The sequence below is a fragment of the Lates calcarifer genome, linkage group LG13, assembly GCF_001640805.2.
Source record: "Lates calcarifer isolate ASB-BC8 linkage group LG13, TLL_Latcal_v3, whole genome shotgun sequence".
NCBI lineage: Eukaryota > Metazoa > Chordata > Actinopteri > Centropomidae > Lates > Lates calcarifer.
Window position 1 is genome coordinate 15,406,188 of NC_066845.1, and position 18,652 is coordinate 15,424,839.

An 18,652-nucleotide genomic window follows, 5' to 3' on the forward strand; every position below is an offset into this window, starting at 1 on the left:
AGGTGTGATATTATCTGATATGTGCCGGCGTAAATATATTGAGTTGCAGCACTTTACCTACAGATATGTAGGCTAAGAAAAGCTACACTGAGAACATTATGGCAATTGTGCAGGTACAAAAGATGATAAATAATAAACAATAAATGAAATAAGAATAGACTTTGAGACAAGACTTTGAAGAATGTTTTGAGGTGACACCCCATAATGCTTCGCGTAAAGCACCTGATAATCAAAGATGGCGGCATTTCCGATGTAGCTGTGTTTGTGAACTTTTGTACTTTGGTCATTGATGCAAATACATTTTTCCTTTTCCTACCCAATTCCTCTTGAAGCTGAACAGTGACTCTTGTTCAGGACAGTAGCACTGCTTGTTAGTGCGGGTCGTTAAAAGCGCGTCGTTGTGTCAGTTAACGGTCAGCGGTAACGGACAGTGAGTCAGGAGACATTTCAGCAGCTCAGACATGAAAGAGGCTCTGTCCCTGGTTCAGAGACTGAGTGCACACCCGGACTCCCGGTGCTGGTTCGTCAGCTGGAGCCCGTCTGGGACGCTGCTGGCTTCATGCGGGGGAGACAAGGCCATCCGGATATGGGGACGAGAAGGTGAGCTGCTAACATCGTGAACTAGCTGAATGAGAGTTAACTTTTAACACACGAGGTGACACTGATTGAATAATAGTCAGATAACAGTATAATGTAACAATACAACAGAGTTTAGCAGGATCCTTACAGAGACACATTGCTGATTACAACGTTCAGGAAGTAACGTTAATGACATTTCTTCAGTTACTTCTGCAGCTGTAAAGAGTTAACCTGCTCCTACCCTCTCCTGTGACTGATCAATAAAGTCAACCATGATGATTTCATGTCCCTGTCATCCTCTTGTAACTAAATCAAACCAGTGAAAACACCTAAAATCTGAGAAAATAATCTTCAATTTCATTGTCCATTTGTAATATATAGTGTGTGAGTAATTATTAGTTAAAAACTAAGTATATCTTCTGTGGGATCTGGTTCTTTAAAGACATTTGTGTTTTATATTAGGGGCTTACAATTAAAGCACATGTTAATATTTGGGTATGTAAGTTATAATGGCAGATTACTTGTTATTGGTACAGGTTAGGTGTGTAATTATATATCATGATATAATACATTTTTTGATATTCAACAAAGAAACCATTTCTTGCATAAAATAACCAGATACAAATCTGTTATCCTGTCAAGTCTGTTATCCAGTTAATTAAATGGTATGAGAAAAAAAAAAACTAAACTACTTTATTATGTTGTTGCAAATATCCTCTAAATACATTTTGACGTAAAGCCATTCTGGTCACTGGTTTGTAAAATTGTCCTCAGTGATTAGTAACTAAATTAACTAAAATTAAATAACTAAAGTTGTGTAGAAACAGTATAGCAAAATTTGTGATTTCTGACAAACCTTCCTAACACACCCACCCCCCACCCCTTCTCTCCTTTAGGTGATTCTTGGATTTGTAAGAGTGTGCTTGAGGACGGACACCAGCGCACCGTTAGGAAGGTGGCATGGTCTCCCTGTGGGAATTATCTGGCCTCTGCCAGCTTTGATGCAACCACATGCATCTGGAAAAAGAAGAACGACGACTTTGAGGTAAGATGAGATGTTTAGATCTTCGCTTTGTAAAGCACTGCAGCTTTTGTAGAGTTTACCTACAGCCTCACCTTTGTCCTCTAGAGTTTGACTGTGTTGGAAGGACATGAGAATGAGGTCAAATGTGTGGCGTGGGCCCCTTCAGGGAATCTGCTGGCGACATGTAGCCGTGACAAGAGTGTCTGGGTCTGGGAAGGTTTGTGTTAAACTTCATTGTGTTGCTACCACAGAGACATAAATCAAATTTGTAGTAGGAAATCAGTACCTGTTCCTCCCAGTGTGCTCATAAAAACAGTCTGGCTTTGTGTTTTCACAGTGGATGAAGAAGACGAGTATGAGTGTGTTACTGTCGTGAACTCTCACACACAAGATGTCAAGCATGTCGTGTGGCACCCTAACCAGGAGGCAGGTCACACTCTGCTCTGCATGCACCTGAATGATCTCTCAGTTTGTAGCACCATTGTCTTAACAAAGTATTCACCATGTGTGGGTTTGTTTTTTTTGTTTGTTTTTTACAGCTCCTGGCCTCAGCCAGCTACGACAACAACATTTGTATTTACAGGGAGGAGGATGATGACTGGGAGTGCCGGGCCACTTTGCAAGGACACACATCCACTGTTTGGAGTTTGTCTTTTGATGCGACTGGACAGAGACTGGCCTCCTGCAGCGATGACCGCACTGTGAAGATTTGGAAGGAGTATCCAAGTGAAGCTGGACAGGGTGAGATGTTAGCGGCAGACAGCATTAGATTTACTGTGGTGTTAATAAAAAACACCTCTCAATAACAAAATGTTTTTGACTGAACAAGACTTAATTTCATATTTATTACAACTATAGCATGCAATGATCATAGTTCTTTACCGCTAACAATGCATACTACTTAGGACATCATTTAATTGTATGATTTAATTATACAAAACCTGCTCCATTTTGACGATCTACAAATATCACACACATTTAAACTGTCATAAAAACCTAACTTTAATGCACATTTTTCTCAAAGCATGTAAGAAGTATATTAAAATGACAATAATGGGAAGTGGACAGAGACTGGTGGACTATTTTACCTACAAATGATTTTTTTCTGCTCTGCTTGTTAATCAGGAGACTTGTCGTGGAAGTGTGTTTGCACTCTATCTGGGTACCATGGACGGACAGTGTATGACGTCGCATGGTAAGGCCCATTTCATTTTCATAGACTGTATGGGTACAATGTGCTCTCGGCCTGGTTTGTACCCTCGGTTCAGTGAGATCTTATCCCTGTGGTATTTGTTTTTCATACTGTAGGCAAAATCTGGTTAAACTGAAGGGAAATATGCTATTTGAGGGTAAACATACACAAACTTCCTTAGTACTGGCACAGGGGTAAATTGACACACATGTAAAACACGTCAGCTGAACTCTGTGTGCGTGACAGAATAACCTAGGTCAGAAACCTCCATTCAGGTCAACTGATCACCAGTACAGTATGATGACTCCATGTTGACATGCGATCTTCACCTGAATTTGTCACCTCATTAGATCAAGCTGAGATTTTAATGTGTGTTAAGGTGTCGGTTGACCGGCGCCCTGGCAACCGCCAGCGGTGACGACGCAGTGCGGGTGTTTAAGGAGGATGAGTCGTCTGATCCAGACCAGCCGGTGTTCTCGCTGGCCGCTCAGGTGACCAAGGCTCACAGCCAGGATGTCAACTGTGTCGCCTGGAACCCAAAGGAGGCGGGACTGCTGGCTTCCTGCTGCGATAACGGAGAAATCGCCATCTGGAGGTTCCAAGAAGAAGACTGAACATGTGGTCTCTCACTGAACAGCAAACGCTTACTGCAAGTTACACTGGGAACTTTGTGGTCCTGAGGTCACCACGTTATTGTTCATTCAGCTTTTACAACTTATCTGTTAGCACAGCAGGATTCTGCTTAATATTACGGTGTTAAAACATGTCGCCTGTCTGTTTCTAAACTGACAATAATGCTTCAGTGCATCTTTTGCCTTTTGAGTCTACATATTTCTTTATAACAGCTCAATTAAGAATTTATTCATTAATGATGTTTATATAAATAAATGTAAAACTTTATATAAACAATTATGTGGCTTCTCTTTATTCCAAAAAATATTCCAGACATCACATCATACTAAAAACATTTAGACCAGTCCAAGAAGCAGATTTCATAACAAAAGTATTATAAAATCCAAAAATATACCTGGGCAGTTTTCTGAGAATGAACCATCACTGACTTAACAGGGTAGACAAATTTAATAAATGTGTTTGGGTTCATCAAATTTCAGTCAGACCTGAAAACTGACAGTAGATCACTAAGTACAAAGTGTAATAGACTTAATACACTCACAACCCAGATCCTGTACACTGTAATCCTGGACTGGTGCACATCATTCAGATGATTTAAACTGAAAAACGGACTAAAATGACATTTTCACAAGAGCATAGAGGATGAATAATGACGTTTACAGACAAGTCAAGGGACACGAATCAGGCTGAATATCTACAGTAAAAAAACAAAAAAAAAAAACCAAGAAAAACCACGTACTGATCCTTTATATCAAACAAAATGTTGGAGGCTGCAACAATTAAGTTACTGATTAGTCTGAGTCGCTGTCTCCGTCACTGTCGGCCTCCTTCACATCCACGCTGAACTTGTACTCCTGGTCGCAGCCCATGTATGCGTCGCTCATGAAGTACAGGGTGTAGTTATGAATGCCCATCACTGGTGCAACAAAGTCCAGCTTGACCTGCAGAGGTGAACCGATAAACAGAATGTTGGTTTAAAGAGCATTTTAAGCATTAGTATACACAGTGTGTAGAGAGGGAGACTCTCACTGACCTTTGCTTTCTGCTGAAGAGTCAACCTCTTGATGGAGATGAGGCTGTTGGACTTGGGGTCTCCAATCACCACCCACCAGCCCTCCTCACGTTTCTGTAACAATAACATCCAAGAGTCATTACATGTTAGTGAAAAAAAAAAAGATGTTACAGAGACTCTTGGAAAATCAAAAACACATGGGATTTACCTGGGGGAAGAGAGGTGCAATGACAGGCCCAGTCACCTCCTCCTCTCTCTCCAGCTGAACCTGAACCAGAACTGGACTCCCACTGCAAAGAAACATGGAGACACACATTAAAGATTTGCCAAAAATAATCAGTAACTTCTTCAAACATTGCTGCTGCCAGAGAGAAGCCGCACGTACCTCTTGATGTTGTCCTTTTCTGCCACCTCGTACGACAGCTCGATGTTGGGGTAGCGGTTGCAGAAGCGAGCCACGTCGGCCATCTGGCCGTCTGAGAGCTGCAGCAAAGCAGTTCTGTCTTCATCCTCCATCTCCATGATGTCAAAGATACTCTCAACACCCTGATGACAAGAGCAGGGATGAGATGGTCAGTTTCAACATGTGCATGATCCATGATGAGTTAGATTTTAGTTAAAAGAGAAAACACTGATGTACTTTTTCTGTGCAGCGCTTGATGTGCTCCGAGGTGAAGAAGGGCAGCTGTTTGAGGTACGAGTCCTTGGACCACATGGCCTGGGTGACCATCTGTGCCAGCTCCATTGCCGCCAGTGCAGGACTCAGCCAGCCGTTACTGGACAACACGTCCACGCAGGCCTGGATCAGACGGATCGCCTGCAAACACGACAAACACAGGTGTTAAAGATACACACTCTGATCAAATCCAGAAAAATGCAGGCTTACTCCTCCTTGGAAAAAAATCACCACTAATCTGTACCTTGCTCAGAATCTCCTCTGTGTCCGACTGCAGCTCGGCGCTCAGCTGCATCCTGGAGAGATGGGCTTGCAGCAGCAGGTTGGTCTTCACATGGGGATCGTTGAACTTGGGGTTGTTCAGTTTGTGGGGCACTTTCTGTGCCAGCTGAAACACAAAAATTAGCCAACAAAATTAAACTTCATCTGAATGACTTGGTGGTGGATGTGTTAATATTATTGGAAAATATGGCTGGTTGCATTTATTTCCTGTCACTGTGCTGTATTTACCTGTCGGAGAAGTGCATCCTCGTGGTGTCTGATAGGAATGTTCTTGTACTCGGCGGCATTAGAGATGATTTCGATTAACCCACGGATCTTTGTCTTGGCATTCAGGGACATGCTGAACAACTCTGCCACACGCACAAATAAAGCAACACAATTATGTTTGGATTCAAATGTGAAGGATCTATGATTAGTCTGACAGATTTTCAACAGTGTTGACACAAACCGATGGTGGTGTAGTTGATGTAGTAGTAGGCAGCGATCATGCCCAAATTGAGCGGAGCTACATCCATCTCATCCTCTATGCTGATGCACTTGGACTGCTCCAGGTCGTGTAATGTGTTCTCCACCAGCTCAGACAGGTGGTCTGACAGGTGACGATGGGACATGCCTGACAAGGTAAACACAAAACTTGACAATTAGAAGTTGTTCCAGCCTGATCCAGCATTAATATTTATTCTAAAATGGTTTTTGCCTTTAAAACCGACAGGATGAGACTCACCTTGCAGGTTGTAGTAGTTGGGGTTCTGGGTCATACGGCGGTAGAGGAATGTCCACGTCAGGTAGTCCACAGCGTCCTGCTTGTTCTCCACTGTCTTGGTGACGATCTCCGCATTGAAGTGGTCGTGGAGGCAGTGGTCCAGGTGAGACTCCACCGGCAGCGGCTCGTACAGGAACTTCTTGAAGAAGTCCTGTCAAGAAAAAAGAAAGGAACCGTTTGGTTTGTTCTTACTTCTTCACACAGTCACTGCTTTAGACTAAGTCACAGTTTTCATCAGCTGAGGTCCCTCTACCTTCTTAGAGCCCTGACACATGATGACGCAGCGTCCCTCATCATCTAACATGGGTCTGTTGGCCTTGCCCACCATCTGGAGGACGTCATATATGGGATAGTCCACATATCTGAGAGAGAGAGAGGGAAGACAGGAGGACAATGTCACACAATACAACACAATACATCAGACACACAAACACCTTTTAAAACTGAACTAGTGAGAGCCTTACGCGTGGATTTTGCCGTTGTAGTACTGCGTGTCCATGACAATCACGAGGTGTGCCGAGATGTTGATGCCCCAGCAGAGTGAACGAGAGGACACCACAACCTGAACAGCGCCTGTAAAAAGAAGAACCAAAGATACTAAAATTAAATGTTCAGTCCTAAACCCACACAGTCCGAGCTGAGCGTGCAGAGCAGGAGTGAGTCATACCTGAGTTGAAGAGCTGCTCCACTATTCTGCGTTCAGTTGCAGACAGGCCCTCGTGCAGGTAGCCCACGCCGTTGGCTAGAGTCTCTTTCAAAGTTGAGTCATTTATTTTCTCCAGGAACGGAGCCAGGTCTTTCTCAGTGCAATGCAAGAACCTACAGAGAGAGAGGCAGACATTTATTATTCGTACACAGTGTGGAGTTGTAACAGCAACAACAGCATCATCACAGTCTCCTCATTGTAAGTCATTGTGGTGACTGACCTCTGAGGAACCACATCAGCAGCGCAGAAAGTGAGGATGTCGATGGCCGTGAGGCGAGTCTGTCTGCGGGATGGGACGAACACCACGGCTGGTTTGGAGGGAGAGTGCTTCATGATGGCGTGGTACACTGGCTTAGCCATAGACAGCAGGCGAGTCTGAGTGTGACTCACGTTGAAGCCCTACACAGGCCAGAAATGGAAAAATCAGGAACCTGACAGGAATTTATATCTTAGCTAAGACAAACTGTTGACAAGCACACTGATTACAGACCTGGATGTGCAGCTCCAGAGGCACGGGCCTGACGTTGGGGTGGAAGTTGAATGTGGCGGTGGTGCTGCAGCCCAGCCAGTGGGCCACGTCTTTGGCGTTAGACAAAGACGAGCTGAGGGCCACGATGCGGATGGGACGTTCGATCTGAGAGGAGATGTACCTCATCCTGGAGCAGATGACTTCCAACACAGGCTAATGAAAACAAACAAAGGACATTAACATGATGCATGGTCTACAAATGACTATCACAGCACACCTAATGCAGATGACATGAAATCGCTGAGACCCAGCCAGGGCTGGGTACCGAACTTCGGTTCTTTTATGGCACCGACTGAAATGCTTCGATACTACTTGGTACTGTAAGATGCTTTGTTTTTCGGTGCCAAGTTTCGATACCAAGAAGTTAATCGCATGATCGAGATCTGATAATGCGCCGGCGATTGGCTGTGATGTCACACGCAGTAGAGGCATGCAGGAAAAATACTGATGTGTTTACGCCCACAGACGAGGTTCACGTGTATCTGTGTTGTCTACAGTGTGTGTGTGTCCAAGTGGTTAAAAAAAATGCGATCGAGGTCAAAAGTGTGTCTCCATTTTAGCAAGATTGATGCCAGTAGTGCTAAGGACAGCAACACGACCAACTTGATGAAGCATTTGAACATGTGCGGAATCAATTTACGAGCAGAAAGTTGCTCTGTGTTCAACTGCACAAAGATTTAAAGGTCCTTAGTACGCAGCAGTGAGCATCAGACACTGACTTGTCACGTGTTTGCAACAGTTCTTTTGCACTGAAAATTATTTGTTGTATATTTTTTATGTTAGAAAACTGCTTTAAAGGAAAAATGAAAAATAAAACTCAAGATTTGTAATAATAATATGTAATGTAATTTTCATTGTTAGAAATGATTTTATAAAACTGGTATTGAAAAAAGTATCGTTCAGGAACCAGTATTGAAGTCAAGGTATCAGTACCAGTACCGAAAAGTTTTGAACGATACCCAGCCCTAGACCCAGCACAGAGCAGTATGATGTTCTTACTCCGTTTTCTCCTCCGATGAGGTGTGCCTCATCCACAATGAACAGGCTGACGTTCTGGACGTTCTTCCTCTGTTTCCAGCGACGAGACAGGATGTCCCATTTGTCGGGGGTACTGACAATAATGTCGCCTTTTCCCAGGAGCTTCAGATCTGTGCTGGTCTCTCCCGTCAGCAGCACCACTTTCTTGTTCAGGATGTCCTGGAACTTCTGGTGCCAGTCGACAAACACCTGAGAGACAAAGATTAACACGATTATTAATTAGTGTTAGATGGAAAAAGGAAGCAGTGCTACTTCTTATGAGTTCACCTCCAGCTTCATACCTGCTCAGCCAGTGCTTCCATTGGGGTGATGTAGACACAGCGACCTTCTGCATTGTGCAGCAGCATCCTCAGAATAGCAAACTCAGCACAGATGGTCTTCCCACTGCCAGTTGGAGCTCCCACAAACACATTATCATCACTGTTGTACACAGCGTTGAACACTGTGGGTACAGGAACAATACAACAAGAGTCAAGAAAGCAAATATGAAATCTTTTTGATCAGCAATGGACACAATTTTTTCTCCTTCTGTACCTTGTGTCTGAATGGGGTTGAAGAAGGGGAACTTGTTCTGGTAGAGAGCCTCAAAGGCTGAGTTCCTGAGAGCAGTGACGGGCAGAGGCTGCAGGTCCAGCAGCTCAGTGGGTGGAGGGTACTTCTCTGGTAGGATCAGGTGACGGAAGGATACTGGGAGCTGAGTCTCACAGGCTGAAGAGAAACAGGAAAGATAAAGCAGTTAGCCGAAATGCTCACATAAACTTCGTGTGAATTCTATACCACGTGTCAGTCGAGTTACTTACAGAGCCATCGGTCTGAGACCACACGGATGAAGTACTGTGGCGGCAGAGGCTCGAACACTGGGACAAAGAAAGTCACAAGGTGTTCGTCCTGGGCGTACTTGGCTTTGAGCAGGAAGTACTCGTGGTGGAGGATGACCTCACTGTCCACATCCTCAACCAGGATCCAGAAAGCCTCAGATGATCCATGAATCTAAGTGGAAAAATTAAAGCGTGTCAGGAGACTGAGAAACAAAAGATGCTTTAAATGCGGCAGTGTCATGGGTCTTACTACTGACCTTGTCATCCCACTGGAAGTCAGGAGTGATGGTGAGCTCCACTTTCAGCGTGGATCGGGTGATGGGCTGCAGGTGGACGGCCAGATCCAGTTTGGGGAACTGGTGGACGTATTTGTGGATGGTCTTCCCCATCTTCGGCATTCGGATCAGCTCACCTGAAAAAAACAGAAACACATGACTTTCCAAGTACTCTCCAGGCTGAGGAGGGAATTCAGTGAGCAAGATATGGAGGAAGAAAACTCACCAATCTCATTGTGGTTGAGGTCATAAAGACGCTCGAAGGGGAAGTTCTTCTTCTCGATCTTCTTGATCACTTCCTCTGGCAGCTTCTTGAACTGCCGAAGCGGCGACATGGACTGCCACCTGTGGAGACACAGAATATCAGTGGCCTGTCTCAACAAGGCGAAGCCTATTTTATTTCTGGTGAGAAAACAGCTGGACTTACATTCTCTTGTCAATCATCTTGCAAAGATTCATGGTCTTGTCTGTGAGCTGAGCCCAGCCTCTATTCAGCACAATCTCAAATATGGCCCGCATCAACCTTCCAGCACTCTGAAAGAAAAATAAAGAATATATAACCATTTAATAACATTTATAGAAAAGCAGACAGTTCTATGCATATATTGTGGTTTCAAAACCAAAAACAAAAAGCTGATAGCAAACTGCATGCACCACCATACCTGTGTAACGTACACCATGTCTGCCATGAGGGCGAACCCTTCCAGTTTGAGCTGAGAGATGTACGCCTGGAGCAGCACATTGATCTGAAATAAGAACGCACAAAGTACAGAATGTGTTGTTCACTTGGATTTGATGGTGGCTGTTAACTGAAAAAAAAAAAACAGACACACCAATCATCATGATCATCATCATGACTAGATCTTAAATAGTAGTTAGCTGTGGCAGCATGTCATCCTTTACCACTAACTTTAAACAAGGCCCTTACTTTGTTTAGGACAATGTCACCTTGTCTGGAATACAGAATCAACCAGTTTCTCTTGTATCCTCTGCTCTAAGAATACCTAGTTTTTGGTTGTTGGCTTTTCTGAATAAACACAACATAATTTCAGTGTTATAATTATCATCACTGGTTATGTGTGTTACCTTAGCACTGGGCTCCTCGATGCTTTCCTTCACAGGAATAGGAACTCTTTCCAGTAGCTTCTGAAGCTCCAGCTTCTCCTCCTAAAAGATAACGCTATATGTTACTATTTAAATTTAGCATGTTTGATGATGTTTTGTTGAGGATTACATTCAAACCACCATGTCTGCCTCGAGTCACATACCTCTCTCACTGTGATGTTCCTGAACTCTGAGGAGAGTGAAAAGACTCTAAAGAGCTCAATCTCACTGAGAGTGGGTTTCAGCAGCTGATTGTAGGTTTGGATGGAGTCATGAGTGATGTAGAAGTGACTGGCGATGCGCCCCAGGTCTGTAACCTTCAGGTGAGGAGACACAAAAGTCAACCATTAAAATCATGACATCCAATTCATGACTATTTTACCACAAATAGATATTAAGACACAAACTCAGCTGATGACATGTGCGTACCTGGAAGCTGCCAGTCCTCTTGTCATATTTGATCAGGCTGTTCTTGTCCAGGACGTTGGCAGCTGTGTGCACCAGGTCCATCCTGCGCCTCTCGAGCAAGGGGTCTGAACTGCGGTCATCGTGAGAGACGCCATACAGGGTGGGGTTGCGAAGCATGCGCACGTACAGGTAGGTGTAGCCGAGCCAGTTCACAGCGTCCTGATACAAAAGAATACGAGAAATTACAGAATCTGAAAAGGAATGGAAAATATGATCAGTGTCTGTAAATGTCAGTCACTTACCTTTACGTTCTGCACATTGCCCAGTACTATCTCTGCGTTGAGCATGTCAGGCAGCTTGCCCACCATCTGACTCTCTATGGGCAGCTGCTGGTTGAGCAAGGACAGATAATACTGCAGCTCTCCGTGGGATGTGATCAGGATTCCCTCTCCCTTGGTGTCGTACTGTGGACGACCAGCTCGACCAAGCATCTGAAATCAGAGAAAATTCATCAAATTATTACTTTGTGACGTTACAAAACTGGCTTCACTGCAGCTTATTAACAATCCAGTGTGGACTGACCTGTAAAATGTCCAGGGCTCCCAGCTCAGTCCATCTGCCTTTCTCTGGGCTATACACCTGCGTTCCTTTGATGATGACAGTGTGCGCCGGCAGGTTGACACCCCAAGCCAGAGTGGCTGTGGAGACCAGAACCTGGATGTGTCGATCTGCGAACAGATCCTCTACCAGCGTACGGTCCACTCTGGTCATACCGGCGTGGTGGATCGCAAAACCGTAAGGCAGCAAATCCTTCAGCTCCAGGTTCTGGATATGAAAGATCAGATGTAAGTAAACTAGAACTCGGACGAAGCACTAAAGAAACATTGAACTTTCAGGTCAGTGGCATTAGCTCACCTTGCACTGCTCTGCCTCAGTTCTCAACACCTCAGTGGATGCTGAACCCTCTCTGAGGAAAAGACCCAGTGTGTCCTTCTCCAAACACATGTCTCTTATTGCCCTGGCAGTCTTTCCTGTCTCCTTCCTGGAGTGCACAAACACTAGCACCTATTGGAGACAAATGAATGCCAGGAATCTTTCAAATCTCATTACACATTGTTGTAGATCAGCTGGCAGTGCAGGGCAACTGCATAAGCAGTTACAGGATTCTCAGTCATTGAGGATGAAAGTTTCTTCCTCATAGTAATTAGGTCACTGAATCAGGTTAATTTGGAGGAACACGTCAGACAGAACTCACCTGATTCTTTCCAGCATGCTCCATTATCTTTTCATAAACGATCTCATTCATGATCTGGAAACGCTTGATGGCCTTCTTCTCTGTAATGCCGACATAAGTCTGCTCCAAGGGCACGGGGCGGAAACTACAGAGAAAAAACAAAGATGAGTATGCAGAAAGTAAAAACAAGAGAAAACAAGTCCTCTGAATTCTGAAAGTGATTAATCATGTGTTCTCCAAACAGTTGTACCTGTTGTCGAAATAAAAAAGACCCTTTGCAGGATCTACACGGAGGCAGGTAGCCACATCCTCGTAGTTGGGTAGTGTGGCACTGAGCCCCAGCAGACGCACATCCTCCTGGGTCAGCTCCACGTTGCGGATGGTCCTCGCCACCAGAGATTCCAGCACGGGTCCACGGTCATCGTGCAGCAGGTGGATTTCATCCTGCACAATAGAGAGTTTTAAGTATAAATTTTGACATTTGCTTTACGAGGTGTTTCATGATGAAACCCTTCTTCAGCTCATTGATGTTACTTACAATGATAATGAGGCGCACTAGCTGGGTGTAGGTACGCTCTCCACCTTTACGGGTGATGATGTCCCACTTCTCAGGGGTGCAGACGATGATTTGAGTAGCGTTAATCTCCTCTTTACAGAGCTGGTGGTCTCCTGTCAGCTCAGACACTGTGATGCCATAACTTGCCAAGCGCTGGCAGGACAGAAGAAAAGCAAAACTTATTTGGAGATCTGAGCCCCTCAAGCTTGTAAATGACCTCAAAACGTGTAAACAAAGCTTTGGAGGAAAGAGACAAGGCTTACCTTACTAAAACTTCCCACCATCTCCTGTACTAGTGAACGCATAGGTGCGATGTAGATGATTTTAAAGTCATCCACATTTATGGTTCCATCTAGGTTTATGTGTTTTCCAATTTCCCTCAGCATTGCCATCAGGGCAACGTTGGTCTTACCAGCTCCCTGTGTGCGCAGAGAAAATCAAAATTATAAGATAAAATAAACTTAGCTGAAACTGTCACTACAATTTTGGGTTTAACAAAGTTTTCTTACCGTAGGTGCACACACAAGAAGGTTCTCATCTGTCTCCATGGTGGTCTTAAACAGCTTGCTCTGGATGCGGTTCAAGGTTTTGAATCCTTCAAATCCAGCCTGGGCATACTTAGGCAGCTTCTCAATAGCAACAAGCACCTGATGACATGATGACAGACAGTAATAAGGACATGAACAAGTCTATCCAGTCCTCATCAAGTGGAAACTTTTAATTGAGCCATAATGAGACACAACAACCAACAAACCTCATCTTCAGCAAAGGGCTTGGGTTTGAGGGCGGGCACATGAACTTCTTCATAACCTTTACGCTGTTTGCGAAAAGAGCCGTCTGGCAGCTGGCAACGCTTGTTGGCCATGAAATGACTGCCCTGGGTGAAGGCCAGATCCTCAAGGTCTAGCACCTGACGAGGGGCCATTGACTGATGGAAAAGAAGAAAGGATAATCAAAACACCACATCTGTTGGTGAATATATATTTATATGGCAGTGTCACCGGTGCCATTTTTCCATCCATTCTCAGATTATATGAAATAGCAAAGCTAATCAACCTGCTTGCACAATGTATGAACACTGTTGCGTTATTTACCTCTCCATGGTCAATGTCCATTGCTTCCAAGTCATCAACACGAGACTTCCTCACCCTCTCCCTGCGAGATCGCTCCTCCTAAACACACAAAAACCATACACACACATGTGATGGACTGAACAAAAAAATCAATTCATGCAAAGTGTTCACAAAATTGCACAAACAACTGGTCTTACCCGAATAATATCCTCCTTCTCTGTCTCTTGCAGCTGGTAAAGAATCTTTGACAGTTCCTGATCAGACTCCATCTTCCCTATGATCCGTTCCTTTTCTGCCTCACTCTGAGCGCTCGCCAGCATAGTGCAATACTGAACTGTGTGTCAGGAGGAAGAACAAAGTTAGTAACTTCATAAAACACACAAGATAATACAGTCTGGAGCAATGTCATTCTACAACATAGACTTACTCATGCGACGATGCTGACGGAGGATTTTGATGAAATCAAAGGTGTTGAAGCCGAGCAGCAATACCAGCTGGTTCTCACATTCTCTATCATCACTGGCGGTCTGTGGAGTACAGAGAGACGAGGGATAAGCCAGTCTGAAAAACACACGTGTATCTGCCTTAAACAAAAAGCTAAAAACAAATAAGGTGACAAACATACCTTGAGGATTTCTAAGACTTCATCAGCTTTCTTTTGTGAGACAATGGCGTCGTCATAGAAACGGCTGAGCTGACGCTGGAGCCAAAAAGCATCAATGTCTCGAGGATGGAGATCTTTTTTCTTCACTGTCATCACATCGCCTGTGGCACCAAGCTACATGAAGAGTAATATTTTTGTTTTTTGTGCAGTACAGTGTGTTTTAATTCATAAAGATTCAGTCACAATATAGGCTTAGTACAGTACAGGTATCAATACAGATGTTGCACTTACATTGGCTGAAAGAGTGCAGCCCACATCTGCCTCCTCTCCTTCACTGTCTTCATCTGAGTGTTCATCTCGCACTTCACCAAACTGGTCTTCATCCCCTTCCTATGCAATAAAAGAAAAACCTATTTAGCTGAAATATTTTAAAACTGGAACTTCTGTGCTACACATCTGATTTAACTTGAGCTAAAATTCTTAAGGAAAAGTCAAAAGAATCTTCACCTCCTCATCAGATTCAAACTGGACATTCACACCATATGTTTCATCGATGTTGTCATCTGTGGATATAAAATACAGTGGGCAATCAGACAGGACATATTCACCAAACACTGACAGGTAACATGAGATTGCCAGCAAAGAAGCTTCTGTTAGACTGGAGCAACAAGCACTCTCATTAATAGACTTATCATAAACGTTCCTCCATAGCTGCTTCCCAGGAACTTACCCATATTCTGTAAGTCCTTGTCTCCCCCATAGTCTGAGATCTTTTTGCCCAGATTGACCAGCACATGGTAGCGTGTGTCATCAGCAGGTCCAAGAAGCTGCTCTACTTCACGCCGCCTTTCTTTATCCCTCATTTTGTCATTCTTCAACACTGCTAATACTTCATCAGCTGCTCCACACAGGATATCACGAGGCTGCAGATGAGATATAATAACCAAATAAAATGACAAGATAGGAAAAAAAACTACAAGCTGACTTTTCAAAGACAACAACTGTGGAAGTGTTTGCTCACTGACCTGATCTCCCAAAGCAGCATGGATGAAGCTAAGCAACACCTCATAGGTCTCTCTAGTTTCTTTGGTTTTAGGCTTGTACACGATGCCCACCATTTCATCAATGCCTTCAGACAGAAGGGTAAATCCCTTCATTTTGTTGATATCGTGCCTGTCCTCATCTCTTTTTCGCCTCCTGTATAGGCAGGATGAGAGAAAATGAAAAAGGATTAAGGCTAATGTCACTCACCAGACACAGGAAACCTAAACAAAACAGTATATTAAAAGAATAACACATGAAATGTTTTGGCCTTCTCAGTGGCCAATATTTGCCAAGGCAGAGCACAGATTTTGTGAACTTTATTTTCAGATGCTCAAAGTTATGTTCTCAGCGAGTAATAAATCAAATGAAACTGCAATTTTCTGATGTGTTGGCTGATATGTGATCATGTGATCGTTGGTGAGAATTCCAGCTGGCAAATGGCAATTGTTGATTCACAAATCAAATTTTTGTTTGACTTGTTAATATTATTCTGTTTTAAAACAAAGATTAAGTCCATAAATGTTTATCTGATGGATTAGAACTTTCATCAGCAAGCTTCAGTGTGCTGCTTGAACTTGACAAAGACAATGAAATGTGTTGTTGACAGCACTGACTTGTCTCGTCTCTCCTCCAGCTTCTGAGGTTTGGTCCTCTGAGCCTTGTCACCCATCTTGGTCCCCTCCAGCTTCCCCACCAGGGACAGCACCTCTCCGGTGGGTTCATCTCTCCGTGTGCGGTCGATCAGAGATCGATCAGCTTGCAACACCAAATTTGAGTTCTAACAATCAAAAGACAAAGACAAGGTGATCAGTCAGTGACTTACATCGGAGTGCACAGCTCCAGCTAAGCTAAATGCTAGTTAGCTCGTTAGCTAGCTAGACAAGGAATCCGAATAAAAACATATAACTTAGCTAGTTAGCTGAGCTCGACAACATAAAAGCGTATTAAACTTCCTACTCCACATGTGTTGGTGTTCATACATTTCTCTGCAAACATACTCACCGCTTTGTACTCATACTGCAGACTACGCGCAGTAACATCCGCCATGGTGCGGGTTTTGTCTTTTAGCTTTTACCGCACTTTTACTCAAAGTGAACCAGCCCGCCGACTCTAAGCATCCACAGAGCTGACTTGACTCTGTCTTTTTATGGAGACGCCGGGAGCATCGGTGCAGTGTTTAAATTTGTAGCATGAGATTGTTTCCCTTGCTAATAAAATGCGTATCCCATACGTTACAATGGCACTGCTAACACGAGCGCACAACAAGCCGCTGCGGCCACTGTTTTCCTCTTCCGGTGTCACAGGTCAGACCAGGTACAAACAGCAAGAACGAGCAGCGCCCCCTACAGGCTCTGTTCATTTCAGCATACTGCCAGTGTTTAAATTCTATCTATCTATCTATCTATCTATCTATCTATCTATCTATCTATCTATCTATCTATCTATCAGGTAATATTTAGGTATATTTAGGCTAAATACAGCAAATTTCTACAAAATAATTAACAGTACAACTGCACAGTGAACTGTCTGTGACACCACATCCACTGACTGATTATGATACAGTGAGCCCCTGAGTAAATCTCCTCATCTGTTTGCAGCTGTTTTGTGTCACTTTGGGGTCATTTCATGTCTCTGTGTTTGTTTCACATCTCTTTGTGGTCATTTTTCCATCCCTTTAGTCGTCAGTCATTAGTTTTGCATCTATTTGTTGCTGTTTTGTGTCCTTCTGTAGTTGTTTCATATATCTTTGTAGTAATTTTGTGTCTCTTTGTGGTGGTTTTGCATCTCTTTATAATTGTTTCCTCTCCTGGGTTTGTAAACCTGTTCAGTGATCCATCCATGACCACATCCCAATCCCAAAATTTCAGAAAGTGGGAAGGTTTCATTTTGCATTTAGGTATGATAATTGACCTATCTAAGAAACCACAGTTGTCCGGATTGTATTCACATTTCCTCATTCCACACTACTCTAAAAAGTAGAGCAAAAGTACAGTACATCTGTGAAGCATGTCTTCTTATTTTTCTTGTGCTTTGTAAATGCATGGTAGGTGGAAAGCATTCACATCCAGATGGCAGCACTGAGAGCAGTTTGGAGTTCAGGATCTTGCTCAGGTACACTTTGACTTGAGGACAGGAGGAGGCAGTGCTCAAACCAACAATCCTGTGAGAGATGGATGACCCACTGTGCCTCCTGAGTCATAGCTGCCTGTAAACACGTACAAATGCTTCCTTAGAGTATTCATTATGCATGCATGTGAAAGTGAAATTACAAATGAGCAATGTGCAAGTATTTTACATGTTAATGCGTGTTTTCTCTGTGTACAGCCGGTTAACCCAACCAGTTGAGGAGATGGCCGCCCACCCTGAGTCCGGTTCTGCTCCAGGTTTCTGCTTCTTAAAAGGAAGTTTTTCCTTGCCACTGTCGCCTAGTGCTTGCTCATGGTGGGATCTGCTGGGTCTCTCTCTCTGTAAATACCTATTTTAAAGAGTATGGTCTAGACCTGCTCTATATGAAAAGTGCCTTGAGATGACTTTTATGACTGATATGGCGCTATATAAATAAAATTTAATTGAATTGTACATGGGAAAAAAAGGTTTTATTTTTTGCCGAAATTACTTCTCATACTAGTGTAGTATGAGATGCAGTGAGCACTGAAATTAATGTAGAAAGTACTTTATGAAAGTGAGACAGACATAAAAGCAAGTCAAGGAGAAGGATGCAGTTAATGTGGGTGTGTTTTCTTGAGAGAGAGGAAGTGTCCTTATGTTTGTATTTACTGTCTGTGGCCTTGTGTAACTTCCAGCCCCCTTGCACATCTGGCAACAACATCTGTCAGTTTTAGCCAGTCAGAATCTCTGATGTCTTACATTTACTGAGCCAGCTTTTTAACCTCAGCCACACCCAGTGACATACAGAGGCAGAGACACAGAGAGGGGGAGGGTGACACAGATAAACGGGCTGCACACATCAGTGAAATAAATTATAGGTTAATGTGTGTACGGGGGTGTGAGGGATTACTGACACTGGAGTGTGTGTTGTCCAAGATTTTTACACACACACACACAAATAAAAAGTGTGATTCAGGATCCCTGCAGTTGTTC

General features: G+C 43.7%; 2 protein-coding genes across 2 annotated transcripts; one reads left to right on the forward strand and one right to left on the reverse strand.

Annotated features, from left to right (window-relative positions):
• The first annotated feature begins 210 nt into the window (after positions 1-210).
• On the forward strand, positions 211-3,704 carry ciao1 (cytosolic iron-sulfur assembly component 1). The gene is made up of 7 exons (XM_018669029.2): positions 211-600; positions 1,476-1,624; positions 1,709-1,820; positions 1,941-2,029; positions 2,143-2,344; positions 2,729-2,798; positions 3,175-3,704. The coding sequence occupies exons 1-7, from the start codon at positions 462-464 to the stop codon at positions 3,407-3,409; spliced, it is 996 nt and encodes a 331-aa protein (XP_018524545.1). The 5' UTR covers positions 211-461; the 3' UTR covers positions 3,410-3,704.
• Positions 3,705-16,830, reverse strand: snrnp200 (small nuclear ribonucleoprotein 200 (U5)). Its single transcript, XM_018669028.2, has 44 exons — positions 16,553-16,830; positions 16,165-16,328; positions 15,532-15,703; positions 15,237-15,429; positions 15,014-15,069; positions 14,798-14,896; positions 14,528-14,680; positions 14,330-14,429; positions 14,100-14,236; positions 13,924-14,001; positions 13,584-13,757; positions 13,339-13,476; positions 13,093-13,248; positions 12,812-12,982; positions 12,524-12,717; positions 12,295-12,418; positions 11,955-12,104; positions 11,622-11,864; positions 11,342-11,530; positions 11,061-11,258; positions 10,796-10,948; positions 10,614-10,694; positions 10,190-10,273; positions 9,955-10,061; positions 9,754-9,872; positions 9,510-9,664; positions 9,235-9,424; positions 8,969-9,142; positions 8,716-8,876; positions 8,396-8,623; positions 7,358-7,549; positions 7,088-7,266; positions 6,829-6,980; positions 6,626-6,734; positions 6,415-6,523; positions 6,123-6,312; positions 5,847-6,011; positions 5,627-5,748; positions 5,361-5,504; positions 5,081-5,257; positions 4,826-4,986; positions 4,649-4,730; positions 4,462-4,554; positions 3,705-4,369 (listed from the first exon to the last, which is right to left on the reverse strand). Exons 1-44 carry the CDS (start codon positions 16,595-16,597, stop codon positions 4,220-4,222), a joined length of 6,411 nt encoding a protein of 2,136 aa, XP_018524544.1. The 5' UTR covers positions 16,598-16,830; the 3' UTR covers positions 3,705-4,219.
• Positions 16,831-18,652: the final 1,822 nt, after the last annotated feature.

Bases quoted from the DNA above. Each gene is read 5' to 3' on its own strand.
- ciao1 (XM_018669029.2), top strand. From the start codon at position 462: ATGAAAGAGGCTCTGTCCCTGGTTCAGAGACTGAGTGCACACCCGGAC. The intron at 1,821-1,940 runs GTTTGTGTTAAA...GTGTTTTCACAG, and splicing joins GAGTGTCTGGGTCTGGGAAG to TGGATGAAGAAGACGAGTAT. The intron at 2,799-3,174 runs GTAAGGCCCATT...ATGTGTGTTAAG, and splicing joins ACAGTGTATGACGTCGCATG to GTGTCGGTTGACCGGCGCCC.
- snrnp200 (XM_018669028.2), bottom strand. From the start codon at position 16,597: ATGGCGGATGTTACTGCGCGTAGTCTGCAGTATGAGTACAAAGCG. The intron at 15,070-15,236 runs GTAAGTTCCTGG...TTATATCCACAG, and splicing joins CAAGGACTTACAGAATATGG to ATGACAACATCGATGAAACA. The intron at 13,758-13,923 runs GTAAATAACGCA...CTTTTCCATCAG, and splicing joins TGGACATTGACCATGGAGAG to TCAATGGCCCCTCGTCAGGT.